Source organism: Thalassophryne amazonica, chromosome 17 (assembly GCF_902500255.1).
Source record: "Thalassophryne amazonica chromosome 17, fThaAma1.1, whole genome shotgun sequence".
Classification (NCBI taxonomy): domain Eukaryota; kingdom Metazoa; phylum Chordata; class Actinopteri; order Batrachoidiformes; family Batrachoididae; genus Thalassophryne; species Thalassophryne amazonica.
In genome coordinates this window covers 50,060,756-50,077,301 of record NC_047119.1, presented here as the reverse complement: position 1 = coordinate 50,077,301, position 16,546 = coordinate 50,060,756, and the positions used below count along the sequence as shown (strand labels likewise).

General features: G+C 46.0%; 1 protein-coding gene across 1 annotated transcript in view; it reads right to left on the bottom strand.

Moving 5' to 3' along the window:
- Positions 1–3,040: 3,040 nt before the first annotated feature.
- The window catches only part of tprn (taperin), a 52,292-nt gene continuing 38,786 nt past the window's right edge, over positions 3,041–16,546 (bottom strand). Inside the window, exons 2-4 of the mRNA XM_034191960.1 lie at positions 7,014–7,215; positions 5,495–5,619; positions 3,041–4,277 (exon numbers count right to left, since the gene is read on the bottom strand). Coding sequence (XP_034047851.1) covers positions 4,215–4,277; positions 5,495–5,619; positions 7,014–7,215 — 390 coding nt within the window. The 3' untranslated portion in view covers positions 3,041–4,214. The remainder of the gene's footprint in view (positions 4,278–5,494; positions 5,620–7,013; positions 7,216–16,546) is intronic.

Genomic DNA, 16,546 nt, shown 5'->3' with positions numbered 1-16,546 from the left:
TTCTGATTTACGAAAACATAGAATGCTGGAACTGTTTCGACAATACTGGTTAAAAAGTTTGTGGAATTTTGTGGGAATGTTGAGAATGAAGGCGAGCCTGTTACAGCATCACTTTAGTCAGTTGGCATTAAGTTGGTGCAATCATGTATATACAGTGAGGCAAATAAGTATTTGATCCACTGATTTTGCAAGTTTTCCCATCGACAGAAAGGAGAGGTCTGTAAATTTTTATCGTTCAACTGTGAGAGACGGAATCTTAAAAAAAAAAAACAAATCAGAAAATCACATTGTATGATTTTTAAATAATTAATTTGCATTTTATTGCATGAAATAAGTATTTGATACAATAGAAAAACAGACGTTAATATTTGGTACAGTAGCCTTTGTTTGCAATTACAGAGGTCAGACGTTTCCTGTAGTTCTTGACCAAGTTTGCACACTGCAGTAGGGATTTTGGTCCACTCCTCCATACAGCTCTTCTCCAGATCTTTCAGGTTTCTAGTTTCAGCTCCCTCCAAAGATTTTCTATTGAATTCAGGTCTGGAGACTGGCCAGGCCACTCCAGGACCTTGAAATGCTTCTTACGGAGCCCCTCCTTAGTTGCCCTGGCTGTGTTTGGGGTCATTTTCATGCTGGAAGACCCAACCACGACCCATCTTCAACACTCTTACTGAGGGAAGGGTGTTCTTTGCCAAAATCTTGCGATACATGACCCCATCCATCCTCCCTTCAATACAGTGCAGTTGTCCTGTCCCCTTTGCAGAAAAGCACCCCCAAAAATGTTTCCACCCCAATGCTTCACGGTTGGGATGGTTTTCTTGGGGTTGTTCTCATCCTCTAAACATGGTAAGTGGAGTTGATTCCAAAAAGCTCTATTCTGGTCTCATCTGACCACATGACCTTCTCCCATGCCTCCTCTGGATCATCCAGATGGTCACTGGTGAACTTCAAACGTGCCTGGACATGTGCTGGCTTGAGCAGGTGGACCTTGCTGCCCTGCAGGATTTTAAACCATGACAGCATCATGTGTTACTAATGTAATCTTTGTGACTGTGGTCCCAGCTCTCTTCAGGTCATTGACCAGGTCCTCCTGTGTAGTTCTGAGCTTTCTCAGAATCATCCTTACCCCACAATGTGAGATCTTGCATGGAATCCCAGACCGAGGACGACTGACAGTCATCTTGTGTTTCTTCCATTTTCTAACAATTACACCAGCAGTTGTTACAATTAATACAGGTAAAGAGTGCAGAATAGGAGAACTTCTTAAAGAACAACTAACAGGTCTGTGAGAGCCAGAATTCTTTCTGGTTGGTAGGTGATCAAATACTTATTTCATGCAATAAAATTCGAATTAATTATTATTAAAATCAGTGATTTTCTGATTTATTTATTTTTTAAAGATTCTGTCTCTCACAGTTGAAGTGTACCAACAATAAAAATTACAGACCTCTCCATTCTTTATCTAAAGAACGGGAAAACTTGCAAAATCGACAGTGGATCAAACACTTATTTGCTCCACTATATATATATTGTAATTAAAAAAAAAAAAAAGACGACACATTATTAACACTTACAAACACATTCGGTCTTGCACTCACTCTCACACAAGAACAATGAGGATGAATTTCATTCTGTTGCTAAACCGGCTGCTTCTTTGTGGAATGTCAAAGTACATGAGGTACAACTGCAGGAACAAATAACAACCTCATGGTGGCGCTGTTCACTCTGAACCCAGCCTTCTTGTTCCATTCATGCCAGCATATTTGAAAAGTACAAAAAGTTGTTTTTTTTTTCTTCCAGACATGCAAACTTCAACAATAAGCATGAATAAATACACGAGAAATCCAGAGAACAATGTCCAACAGTTTTAGATAAACATCAAAAATCATGTGACCATCACGAGAGGAAATACAGACACGTTGTACAGGAGCTGTTTGATTTCTTTTTCTTTGCTGTGCAGCATCGTTTGTCAACAGCAATACGGACGGACAGACAGACAGACGTTATTGGCCGAGGTCACTTTTTCAAGCATTTAATCAGGAATCAGAGCTGCTACTTGATTAGCAAAAACAAACAAAACAAAAATCAGCAGGGTGCGTTTTCTCATTTTCTCCTCAAAAAGGTGAAGTTTGCTTGCCACGAAACAAACTGTAAAGAGACTGCAGATGGCGCTACCATCACACGACCTCTCATGACCCCAACAAAAATTTCAAGGAAAAAATTTAACTTTTACTCTCAGCCTTCCTTTTGGATGGTCACATTGTCCAAGTGCCACTATTTAAGTTAAAAAGAAACCAATCGAGCATGGCGCTGATGCTAAAGCTAGCTAACCACACCCAGTCTGAACCATAGATTAGTCATAGATCCAGACTTTGGGACTAATCTGTGTAGATTGAGGGTGCGGCTCCAGCATTACTGAAACAATTTAGAGGAGCACTCATTGGAGTGCATATTGTCAGAAAGAGCCATGTTTCAAAGAAACCCCGCCTCCCAAGCTGAACGGTTTCTACTCCGGGGTCGTCCTATGATTTTCTGTAATTTTTATTTTTTTAAGCATTGGATATTTTCCATCTCTGAACTCAACATATACAATTTGTATACATGTGAATTTACTGGAAACTGTTTTAGCACCATTTCTTTCTGTTTTGTTATTAAAATCCACTTGTTGATACTTGACACAATTCTAGGTTCAGTAATCCGTCACAATAAACATGCCGGTGTCACCGACTGAAAATGCCCCCCTAAAAATTGGTCCACCCTGCCTTCACTGCACATGGGTCATTTGGGACCACAGCAGCTCATCTGAAACTGACTCTTCACCCAAAACAATCAAAGGGAATAATGTGATTATTAACCATCAGATGACAATGTAAAACCTCTTAAATCATTCTAAAGTCAGTTTTAAGCAGAAACGAGGTGATAATCAGTAAGTCGTTACTGACGCTTTGAAATGACGGAGGCGCAGTGAACGCAGCACCAGCAGCTCGTGCCTCTGATCGCTTCCGCCGTCTTTTATGATGAAATAATGCTGAATTCATGTGGAAATGATTGTTGTACAAAAGCTTCAGATATGTGACACTGAGATAGATGATGATGACTGGAGTGCAGTTTGAGGCAGGAACGAGGTGATAATGACACAGAAATGATGCATGCGCAATGAAGGCAGGGCAGACTGATTTTTAGTGGGGACCGCTCGGTCTATGACACTGGGCTTTGTTTTTGTTTTGAAACAGTGACCATTAAAAAAAAAAAATAATAATAATAATAATAATACATGCCACAGGACTGGGAGCTAGCATGTGGGGGCGCTGTTTTTCACTTGAATATGTGGAATGACAAAAACCATTTGGACCACCACAGAGTCGCTGTGTGGACGACACCAGCAGACAGTATTTGCTTGATAGGATTTGATCTGAAGGGCCAGGAGGGACGCCATTAATGGTAGCGCCATCTACAGTCACCTTGGCGCGACTAAGACTGAATTTTTGCTAGCTTCTAACAAACGTACAGCAGCTTCAATACAGCACAGTTTGTCGAAAACGTACAAAACTAAAAGGCAAAACAGGAGCTTTACAGTTAAAGAGAACCAACCGAAAACAGAAAAAAAAAAAAGTACAATTGTGGCACCCTTTAACTGTCGACTGTTTTTCGATTTTGTCTCTGCCTTTCGGCCCAGGTGAGCAGAACCTTTGTCCAAGTGCATCCAGATGACATTTCCATGCCAACACTGAACTTCAGGGTGTTACGACACACGGGCACTGGTGGCTTCCTGTCCGCTTAAACACCTTGATCGCTCGATTTAGTGAGTTGGCCTGAACTTGTTAGTGTCTCAAAAAAAAAGAAAACAACAAACAAACAAAAAGAAACAAACTGTGAAGTCAAACCCTTGAAGCAAAAGGAGCAAGACGGCAAACGACAGATCAACTGCCCGGGTTCGATGTGGACGGCAGCCCAGCTGCTTATAGGTTAAACCATCTTTGACCACAGTCTGTGAGTCGAATAGGCTTTAAAAAAGAAAAATCAGGAAATGAAATGAACACCAACCACCTGGAAAACTGATTTGCAGTTAATAACTTGGAGTGTTGTGGAACCGTGGCAAGAAATCCAGAGAAAAAGAAAAAAAAAAGTGCTTTGAGTCGATTGGAGTGCAGAATGACCATGACGGTCTGCTCCTGTAGGTGGCGTGCTACTGTACAGCAGATCGGTCTGACTGATCAGAAGTAAAGAGCGGGCTCACTGCTGAAGTCAGACAGGGAGTTACTGTCTGCCGGCGTCAGCTGAGGAGGACAGAGTGACACGTGTCAAAAACAAACATCAACATCATACATCGGAATCCAAAATTAAACATTAAATCAGACATCGTTTAGACAAAATCAAAAGCTACTTTGCATGCTGTCCTCATTAATATGTAAATATATGTGCAGAAAGCCACACCCCCAAAATCAAATCAGCTCATTGACTGCGCAGGTGTAGACCTCTGGTGCAAGTATCAAGTGCACACTATGTGTTGTTATTGTGCTGAATGTGTTCACACACGGATACAGAGCGACATAATGACAATCAAACACTGTTAATATTGGCAGAATATCTTTTTAAAATAAATAATAATCAAAAAACACAAACACAAGTACTCAGGGTTAATATATTCTGCCCACATTTGCTCAAGCTAACTTTACACAGTGCTCACAACGCAACGGCTTGTTATTGGTCAACACAATCACATGGCTGATCAACTATGTTTCCTTTGTGTTTATGAAAACTAAGCTAATGCTGCAGTCGTTTGAGTTCACTTTGTGTCATAATTACAGCAGCACAAAAGACACTCTTAAAGGGGCACGCAAAGATTTTTCAACTCAGACCGTATTTTTGGATGTCTTTGCATTAAGCATTTTAGTCGGACAAGGACAGTTTTTAACTGTCCAGTATAAGTTATAAGGCTAACACCATCATGGGCTAAACGGCTAGAAACATAGGGCTGAGGGGCAACCTAAAAACCTCAAAGTAAACTGGTTTTTGTTACCACTGATGATATTTTTGCTTTTTCATTGGCAATGAAATGGTGTCCTTTGAGGTTTTTAAGTTGCCCCTTAGCCTTATGTTCACCTTATAACGCCATACTTGACCAGTTAAAACTGTTTAGGTCCTGACTGAAAAATTTCATACAAAAATATCTGTAAATAGGACTCAGGAAATCCTGGAAGGGTTTTTTTTGTGTATGTGTGTAAATGTGGCAACTGGAAAACAGGCAGTATTAGCATTTAATGTAATATCTTATGCTTAAATTGTATGTTATATTATTTTGTGCATTTCCTACTGTTAGCAATTACACACCGTAAAACTGTAAAAGAAGCAACTATAATAACATTTTATAAGAAGATTCTAAAAAGACAAAACCTGTGAAAACAGGCACATTGTGATTTAGACATTTTACAGCAAGCGAACGCTCGGCTCCTAAACGCAGACTGGGTTTGGCGGCTGCGGCGCGCCCGCTCACCATGACTTCCTCTGATATCTGCTTCGGTTGCATGGAGGTGTTTCCCTCGTGGACGCTTTCATCGTGTTTGTGCTCCTGCCAGGTGTTGAAGTCCATCGAGTGTTTGGGAATGTAGCTGGAAAGGTCTGCAGGAAAAAAAACAACGGAATACGAGTTCGTATAATAATAATAATAATTCGTATATTTAATTTTTACTTATTAATTTATTCCGTAAATAGCAAAGCGCAGCAATTTTTTTTTACTCGTTTCTTTGTACAAATAAATTCAATAAATCTTTAAACATGGAATTATCCCCAGCTGATAAAATTTTGATGGAAAGAATTAATTTAGTGGTTAATGCGCTTGGTTTCAGTTCAGAAGGTTCCGGGTTCAAATCCCACCCCTGCCACATTTCTCCATGTAATGTGGAGTTGCGTCAGGAAGGGCATCTGGCGTAAAACTTGTGCCAATTCAACATGCAGATCCACCTTGGATTTGCTGTGGCGACCCCAAGTGCAAACAAGGGAGCAGCCGAAGGGACTTACTAAGTGAAAGTGGGAGAAAGATGTTTATTATTATGCGCTGATTTTTTTTAATGTCTTTTCAATAAAATGTCTCTCAGCTCTTCAAGCTTGCACCATTTCAATCATTTTTTTCTTCCTTTGATTAACTGGTTTAGTGCTTATCATTATTATTAGTAGTAGTAGTGTAGTTATAATCGGTAATGTGAAAAGTTATCAAGTGTAAACCACTTTTTATTGTTGTATTTTAAAGAAAATAGTAAGAGAATGCAGGTGATGATGTGTGGCAGTAACACCTTCACCGTACAAATACTGCTGAAGGTTAAAAGTACACAGAAGTGAGCCGATAAAATAAATAAATAAAAAAAAACGCCCTGTGGAAACAGCACATGCATTTCACAGATTGACCAGTTGGGGTCTCCCTTGTCTTGCCTAATAGGTTTGACTGCAGCTGCACATAAACATTGATTTTTATTATTATCCATCCATCCATCCATTTTCTTCCGCTTTATCCGGAGTCGGGTCGCGGGGGCAGCAGCTCAAGCAAAGCCGCCCAGACCTCCCGATCCACACACACCTCCCCCAGCTCCTCCGGGGGAAACCCAAGGTGTTCCCAAGCCAGTCGAGAGATGTAGTCCCTCCAGCGTGTCCTGGGTCTTCCCCGGGGCCTCCTCCCAATGGGACGTGCCCGGAACACCTCTCCAGCGAGGCGTCCAGGGGGCATCTGGTAAAGATGCCCGAGCCACCTCAACTGACTCCTTTCGACGTGGAGTCGAATAATAATAATAATTATTTTATTATTATTATTATTATTATTATGTGTGTGTGTGTGTGTGAGCAGTTCAACAGTGAAAACATATTAAATACTTTCTTCACAACAGTATTATTATTATTGTAATCTTTTTTCCCCTCTAAGTTAAACTCTCTGGTTATGTTGACTGGACTCTTTGGATCATTAAACCCGTATTGTGCTTTGGTACTTAACAGACCGGAAGTTTTCAGGTCTTTGTTGGTCTCACCGTTGCCGTTGGCGGTGTGAGTGGGCGAGCTGGTGAAACTGGGCCGAGGGATGTGGATGCGTCCCACCATGCTGGGCTGTTCGTCCGCCTCTGTCTCGTCTCGTTTGTCGTCCTCATCCTCCTCTCCGCTGTCCCACACGCTGCTTTCCGATGGATACTCGTACGTGCTGTGGAGACGCAACTCGTTGAAGGAGATCTTGAGCTGAAAAAGAGATTTGAAGATTCCGGTTACCATCAATCCTGGTTCTGTGTGGTCCTGGTATTTGATGGAGTCAGTCGTAAACAGAACCACTTTATCCTCGACAAACACAAAACCTATCCACCACGTTTAATCTGTGTTAGATTCACTGTTTGATTGATGGCCTCCTGTGTGACCTTTCAGTATCACTCAAAGGCAAAGGTCACATGATCAACAGAAATGTGATATATGACTGCATGCAGGTGTTTAACAGTAACTATAAGTCCATTTTTATTAGTTCCTTGGAATAACCATTCTAAAGATCCCAATAGATCAGATTAGACAGAAGTTTACTTGGGAAGACTCCCTCAAGGACACTGAGGTTCCAGCAGCATTGTACCTCAGCACACAGGGTAAGAAGCACACAGAGTATAAAAAAAGGAAAAGTAAATATATAAGGAATGCGCCCAGATTTTTACCCTGGCCTGTGACCTTGACTTTTAATCAATTTTTCCTCAAAATCAAATATTTTTTTTCTTAGGTGACTCTCAATGCAGTAGTTTAACATCTGCAGGAAACTCCTGCCAGCGTCCTCTTTTACATTGTGGTGTGCTGGTGTGTGTGTGTCTGGGGGGGGGGGGGGGGGGGGGGGGGCAGCACATCCAAGAAGGACACATCCTGGCTGGACAAACTGATCAGGTGGGCTGCCTCTGTGGTTGGCATGAAGCTGGACTCTCTGGTGACGGTGGCAGAGAAGAAAACACTGAACAAACTGATGGACATGATGGACAATGCCAGTCATCCTCTGCACACTGTCATCAGTAACCAGAGGAGCCTCTTCAGCCACAGACTGCTCCTTCCTGAGTGCAGGACCAACAGACTGAAAACTCCTTTGTCCCTCAGCTCATCAGACAGTACAACTCCTCACTCAGGGGGAGGAGGAATAACAGGAAGACAGAGGATGGGAAGGAGAGGAACAGTAGTAGCCAGTAAGCCAGTATTGATCAGTATGTCTGGTATTTATATTGTGTATGCAAACTGTTTTTCTTTTTTACTTTCACTTTTGATGCTCTGTGTGCTTCTTACCCTGTGTGCTGCTATACAATGCTGCTGGAACCTCAATTTCCCTGAGGGAGTCTTTCCAAGGGATCAATAAAGTTCTATCTAATCTATTCAATTCAATTCACAAAGTTTGATCAAAGTTGGAACCAAAGTCTTGATTTTCACACACACACACACACACACACACACACACACACACACACACACACACACACACACACACACACACACACACACACACACACACACACACACACACACACACACACACACACACAAAGTGATTACAATATCCTGCTAATTGGTGACCTAAAACTTCTTGTATTCTTGTACCACTGCCAAAACCTCTGCAAACACTTCAGACTGTGCAATTCAGTCACATGCTGCATAATCTATTTACAAAGAGAGAGAGAGAGAGAAAGTTAGTCAACCTCCTCAGATCAGGAGGTGAGCTGCTGCAAGTTCTTTACAAATATTTGTTGTGTGGGCCGCTGAAGAGGAGGTACTGCTGGCCCACCACCAGAGGGCGCCCTGCCTGAAGTGCGGGCTTCAGGCACGAGAGGGCGCCGGAGCAACCGGGAGTGACAGCTGTCACTCATCAACAGCACCAGCTGTCACTCATCATCACCACATCACCATAAAAGCCGGGCAGCAACTCCACCTCGCTGCCAAGATATCATCTACTACTTAGGTAATATTCTCTGCTGTATCCCTACTGTGACTTACGTCTGATCTGTTTTTGCAGCCATTTTTCCTGTGGTGCACTCTGCTGGGTTGGCGAGTAGTGAGAGAAGCGACGTCTTTGCCTCTCACTCCATCCAGATAAGTGGTAACAGGAGCTGCTCGTGTGTTCCTACTTCGGAGGTGGAGGTGCTCCCTCCCGGAGGAACTGTATCTGTGTGTGAGGATTTACTGGGTGTGTATCCACACACCCACCATTAACTGTCTCTGCTTCCTGCCAGCAGTACCAGGCCTGACAGCTGGAGACGGTGGCCACCTGGAGATTCAGGGCTTGTCGGCTCCGGTGTTCTTCAGATCCGTTGGCGGTGGAAGCCGTGTGGGACCCGGCTCTTCTCTGGACGGACGTCTTCTATCCTCGAGCCTGCCCACACGTCACTTTTCGTATAATTGACTATCATTCTCAAACTGCATTTGTCTGTATTCCGTTGTGCACAATTTGCAACATTAAATTGTTATATTTTGGCTTATCCATTGTCCGTTCATTTACGCCCCCCTGTTGTGGGTCCGTGTCACTACACTTTCCCAACAGGATATCTCGACCAACGTCATGGATCCCGAGGGGCGTCAACCATCGGATGAACCACCAATGGAAACGCTAGGTGCACAGGCGCCAGCAGGAGGCGTGTTTATTTGAGCTGCAGCAAATCTTAACTGCCTTCACTGCTCGGTTGGACTTGGTAACCGAGCAGAACGTCATACTCAATTGGAGGATGGAGGCTCTCACCGCTCGGGTGGAAGCGCACACACGGGGCGCTGCTGCAGCGCCTCCTCCTGCTGACCGAGTGCCAAATACAGACATTCCAGTGGTCGTTCAACGAACCCCCCCCCATCCCCTGAAGCATACATAAGCCCTGTGGAGCCGTACGGGGGTTGTGTCGAGACGTGTGCAGACTTCTTAATGCAGTGTTCGCTCGTCTTTTCACAGCATCCCGTCATGTACGTGTCAGATGCAAGCCGGGTGGCTTATGTAATAAATCTGCTTCGAGGAGAGGCATGCGCCTGGGCTACGGCGCTCTGGGAGCAGAATTCACGGCTCCTAACAACATATGCTGGGTTTGTGCGGGAGTTCAAGCAAGTGTTTGATCACCCCAATAGAGGCGAGACTGCTTCAAACGTGCTGCTGTCAATGAGACAGGGGCGTCGGAGTGCAGCCGAGTATGCAGTCGACTTCCGCATCGCGGCAGCGAGGTCCGGCTGGAATACTGTTGCACTCCGCGCTGCCTTCGTAAACGGACTGTCTCCGGTCCTGAAGGAGCATCTGCTGGCTAAGGACGAACCGCGGGATTTTGACGGGCTTATCGACCTGGTTATACGGTTAGACAACCGACTAGAAAAACATCGTCGGGAGCGGGGCAAAGGGCATGGCCGGGCACGAGCCGTCCCTCTTCCTTCCGGGTCCGAAAGGGTGCCGCCGTCCCCACGCTCCACAGCCAGAGAGCTCCGTGTGGCAACAGCTCCCCCTGCTGACGAAGCTATGGACACGAGCAGGGCCAAAGTCAAATCAGATGACAGACAACGGAGGCTGGCCCGCGGGGAGTGTTTTTTCTGTGGCTCGAGTGAGCACATACAGAGGAATTGCCTCAAGTGGTTAAACTACAACGCCCGCCCTTAGAGACTGGGCAAAGGGTGGGTCATAACACTCACATGGGGAAACCCTATAAATCCACACGCATCCCAGTCACGATCCTGAGTGGGGATCTAACCCTTCACGCCCCAGCACTGGTGGACACGGGGTCGGAAGGGAATCTGCTGGATAGCAGATGGGCAAAGGAAGTTGGGCTCCCTCTAGTGGCCCTACCTTCACCATTGAAGGTACGGGCACTAGATGGCACCCATCTCCCATTAATCACACACCAGACACAGCCTGTCAGATTGGTTGTGTCTGGGAATCACAGGGAGGAGATTGTGTTTTATGTAACACCTTCTACCTCCCGAGTGATTTTGGGATTTCCATGGATGGTAAAGCACAATCCCCGGATAGATTGGCCGTCTGGGGGTGTGACGCAGTGGAGCGAAACCTGCCACCGGGAATGTTTAGGATCCTCGGTTCCACCCGGTGTGACAGCTAATGAGGAGGTCAAAGTTCCCCCCAATCTGACGACGGTGCCTGAGGAGTACCACGATCTTGCTGACGTCTTCAGCAAAGATCTGGCACTCACTCTCCCCCCGCACCGGCCATACGATTGCGCCATTGATTTGATCCCGGGCGTTGAGTACCCGTCCAGCAGGCTGTACAACCTCTCACGTCCAGAACGTGAATCAATGGAGACCTACATCCGGGACTCGTTAGCTGCCGGGTTAATCCGGAACTCCACCTCCCCAATGGGTGCAGGTTCTTTTTTGTGGGCAAGAAAGACGGCGGACTCCGTCCATGCATCGATTACAGAGGGCTGAATGAAATTACGGTTCGCAACCGATACCCGTTACCTCTGTTGGATTCGGTGTTCACGCCCTTGCATGGAGCCCAAATATTCACTAAATTGGATCTTAGGAATGCGTACCACCTGGTTCGGATCCGGAAGGGAGACGAGTGGAAGACGGCATTTAACACCCCCTTAGGTCACTTTGAGTACCTGGTCATGCCGTTCGGCCTCACCAATGCGCCCGCGACGTTCCAAGCTTTGGTTAATGACGTCTTGCGGGACTTCCTGCATCGGTTTGTCTTCGTATATCTAGACGATATACTCATCTTCTCCCCGGATCCTGAGACCCATGCCCAGCATGTACGTCAGGTCCTGCAGCGGTTGCTGGAGAACCGGCTGTTTGTAAAGGGTGAGAAGTGCGAGTTCCACCGCACTTCTTTGTCCTTCCTGGGGTTCATAATCTACTCCAACTCCGTCGCCCCTGATCTGGCCAAGGTTGCGGCGGTGAGAGACTGGCCCCAACCAACAAGCCATAGGAAGCTGCAACAGTTCCTCGGCTTTGCAAATTTCTACAGGAGGTTCATTAAGGATTACAGTCAGGTGGTTAGTCCCTGGACAGCCCTGACCTCCTCCAAAGTCCCCTTCACCTGGTCGGATCGGTGTGAAGCCGCGTTTAGGGAGTTGAAACGCCGGTTCTCTACTGCGTCAGTTCTGGTGCAGCCCGATCCTAACCACCAGTTTGTAGTTGAAGTGGATGCCTCTGACTCAGGGATTGGAGCCGTGCTGTCCCAGAGCAGGGAGTCTGATAAGGTCCTCCACCCCTGTGCCTATTTTTCCCGCAGGTTGACCCCAGCTGAGCAAAACTATGACGTGGGCAATTGAGAACTCCTTGCGATGAAAGAGGCTCTTGAGGAGTGGAGACACCTGTTGGAGGGAGCTGCAGTTCCATTCACAGTTTTCACGGACCATCGGAACCTGGAGTACATCCGGACCGCCAAGCGGCTGAACCCCAGGCAAGCCCGCTGGTCATTGTTCTTCGGGCGTTTTGACTTCCAAATCACCTACCGTCCCGGGACCAAGAACCAAAGATCTGACGCCTTGTCCCAGGTTCACGAAGAGGAGGTCAAAACCGAGCTGTCAGATCCCACGGAAACCATCATCCCCGAGTCCACTGTCGTGGCCACCCTCACCTGGGACGTGGAGAAGACCGTCTGGGAGGCCCTGGCACGGAACCCGGACCTGGGAACTGGCCCAAAGGACAAGTTATACGTCCCACCAGAGGCCAGAGCTGCGGTCTTGGAGTTCTGTCACGGTTCCAAGCTCTCCTGTCACCCAGGGGTGCGAAGAACCGTGGCAGTGGTCCGACAGCGCTTCTGGTGGGCGTCTATGGAAGCCGACGTCCGGGAGTATGTCCAGGCCTGCACCACCTGCGCCAGGGGAAAAGCCGACCACCAACGGGCACAGGGACTCCTCCAGCCGTTACCTGTGCCTCACCGCCCCTGGTCCCACATCGGCCTGGACTTCGTCACGGGCCTCCCGCCATCCCAGGGCATGACCACCATCTTCACAATAGTGGACCGGTTCTCCAAGACGGCCCACTTCGTGGCCCTCCCGAAGCTCCCGACGGCCCAGGAGACAGTAGACCTCCTGGTCCACCATGTCGTACGTCTGCATGGGATTCCATCTGACGTTGTCACCGACCGTGGTCCCCAGTTCTCCTCGCAAGTCTGGAGGAGTTTCTGTAGGGAACTGGGGGCCACCATAAGCCTCTTGTCCGGGTACCATCCCCAGACGAACGGACAGGCAGAGCGGATCAACCAGGAGTTGGAGCAGGCTCTCCGCTGCGTGACCTCCGCGCACCCGACGGCCTGGAGCAACCATCTGGCCTGGATCGAGTACGCTCACAATAGCCAAATTTCATCTGCCACCGGCCTCTCCCCATTTGAGGTATGTTTGGGGTACCAGCCCCCATTGTTTCCGCTCGTGGAGGGAGAGGTCGGGGTGCCCTCGGTCCAGGCCCACGTCAGGAGGTGCTGTCGGGTGTGGCGTACTGCCCGCTCTGCCCTGCTGAAAGCCCGGATGAGGGCCAAGGCCCATGCAGACCGCCGGCGTTCCACGGCCCCTGTATACCAGCCCGGGCAGGAGGTTTGGCTATCCTCCAAAGACATCCCACTGCAAGTGGAATCCCGCAAACTCCAGGACAGATTTATTGGACCGTTTCCCATCCTCAAAGTCCTCAATCAGGATGGATCCGCAGTGAAGCTGGTAGTTTCAGCTTCACTGCGGATCCATCCTGTCTTTCATGTGTCACGGATCAAGCCCTACCACACTTCACCACTCTGCACCCGCGGACCGGCGCCGCCTCCTGCCCGGATCATCGACGGAGAGCCTGCATGGACAGTACGCCGGCTCCTGGACGTCCGTCGGAAGGGCCGGGGGTTCCAGTACTTGGTGGACTTGGAGGGGCATGGACCTGAGGAACGCTCCTGGGTGAAGAGGAGCTTCATCCTGGACCCGGCCCTCCTGGCCGACTTCTACACCCGACACCCCGACAAGCCTGGTTGAGGGGGGGGTCCTGTTGTGTGGGCCGCTGAAGAGGAGGTACTGCTGGCCCACCACCAGAGGGCGCCCTGCATGAAGTGTGGGCTTCAGGCACGAGAGGGCGCCGGAGCAACCGGGAGTGACAGCTGTCACTCATCAACAGCACCAGCTGTCACTCATCATCACCACATCACCATAAAAGCCGGGCAGCAACTCCACCTCGCTGCCGAGCTATGATCTACTACTTAGGTAATATTCTCTGCTGTATCCCTACTGTGACTTACGTCTGATCTGTTTTTGCAGCCGTTTTTCCTGTGGTGCACTCTGCTGGGTTGGCGAGTAGTGAGAGAAGCGATGTCTTCGCCTCTCACTCCATCCAGATAAGTGGTAACAGGAGCTGCTCGTGTGTTCCTACTTCGGAGGTGGAGGTGCTCCCTCCCGGAGGAACTGTATCTGTGTGTGAGGATTTACTGGGTGTGTATCCACACACCCACCATTAACTGTCTCTGCTTCCTGCCAGCAGTACCAGGCCTGACAGCTGGAGACGGTGGCCACCTGGAGATTCAGGGCTTGTCGGCTCCGGTGTTCTTCAGATCCGTTGGTGGTGGAAGCCGTGTGGGACCCGGCTCTTCTCTGGATGGACGTCTTCTATCCTCGAGCCTGCCCACACGTCACTTTTTGTATAATTGACTATCATTCTCAAACTGCATTTGTCTGTATTCCGTTGTGCACAATTTGCAACATTAAATTGTTATATTTTGGCTTATCCATTGTCCGTTCATTTACGCCCCCCTGTTGTGGGTCCGTGTCACTACACTTTCCCAACAATATTACCACTATACTGCCCCTAAATCATAACTGTGCTCCAGTGTAACACCTTGTACTAAAAATAATAGTTTTTACTAAGCAAAGGACTGAAACAAAAAAAATTGGAATATTGCATTTTAGTGCCTTATGAAGTCAGACAAACCTCCCAACGTCTTTACCCATGAATCCAAATTAACAAGCTAACATAGGTCAAGAGGTCACTATAAAAAGGTCTGCACCCAAACATACCACAGAGACACTGAAGTGATACATTTCTATTTTCACACTTTAAAAGATACCATAAATACAGAGTTCACAGTGCAGGGAGGGGCAGAAAGGCAAGCTGGCTTATACGTATGAAGCCTCCAGCTCAAAATTACAAATTACATCAAATTTAAACGATAACAGCAAAATTAAATAAACCTATTTAAAAATAGTGCACATAGGCATCATGAAAATCATGATGAAGCTTTAGTCACAACAGAAATACATGCAAACAAAGACAAAAGTGCAGAGAAAACCAGTTATGAGCTTTTAAAAATCTCTTAAAACTTTCTGTAGTATAACCTTTTTTGTCAGATGGGAAACGTTCTGTAGTTATGTTTTAAAAACAGCTTTGAAGTCTTAAAGGAATAAAAATCTGTGCCCGTCTATTTAAATGGAAAGAAGTTGCTGTGTGTGGGTGTGTCCAGTGGCAGTTCTACACTGAATTACTCCCTGGGCAAGACCCCCCTCTAAGCCCCCCGCCAAAAAAGCCCCACAAAACTTTGCACAAACAGCCATTTTTAATTATTTTATTATTATCTTTAATATTTTAGAAGTACCCTGAAATTGCAATTGAAATTGACATCAAAAGGCCGCAGGTTACAATGTAACTCTTATACAAAACATCCATGAATTGCTAATTTGTCTAAACATGCCCTTACATGCTAAATGTCTGTCATTAGACGCTATATTAATCTGTCTTTCATTAAACGATGCTTTCTCACAAAATAGAGTTGTAGCACGTGGCACTTTGAAACTACCTACAGATATGAAATTCTGTTGGCTGATAACAGGGCCCAACATTAACCCAAATGATGGATATAAAAAACTAAACTTGTAACAGTTTTGTTGTATGCATGAGTCATTCTTCTACTGAAGCATGTGTTAATTTTACACACATTACCACTTTAATATTTGAGGGTTCTCCACTAAAATATCTACGCAAAAATAACAAAAATTTATGTTTGCACTAGTTAAAGAATTATTTTATTTACCTGTAACTCGGCTTCAGCCAATTTACCTCACAATGTCTCATAAATAACACTATGTAACAAATTTTTATTTCTGTTTTGTTCCTGGGTACACAGTGTGTTTTCCTAACCTGTTATGCCTTAAATAAATAGAAAATAGTTGTTATTCCACAGAAACTTTGCTTCTGTGATCAGGACAATGATATTTTGAAATTTGTCTGTTTTCAAGAATATTCTCGATTCGCCTTCACTACTACTGAGTAGTCTTCTAGAATATTCTATAACTGCTAGAACTGTCCAGAATTTTCTAGAAGTTTCCAGAATTATCTAGAAATTTCAAGAAACTTTTAGAACTTTCTAGAATGTTAAAAAAATAAAATCAAAGTTTGTGCTGAATGTAGTCATTTTTCCATAGACTTTAGACATAAGCAGTTGAAATATAACACTTAGAAGCCAGGAACAAAAATTGTGTTACATAGTGTAATTTACAATTATAACTTCAAACATAGGTAGATAAAAGTCAGATGCGCACAATACAACTTTGTTAAACTTGTTTTGCCCTAAAAATTACATTATATGTCAGAGGTGAAAGCCTTACAAAAAATA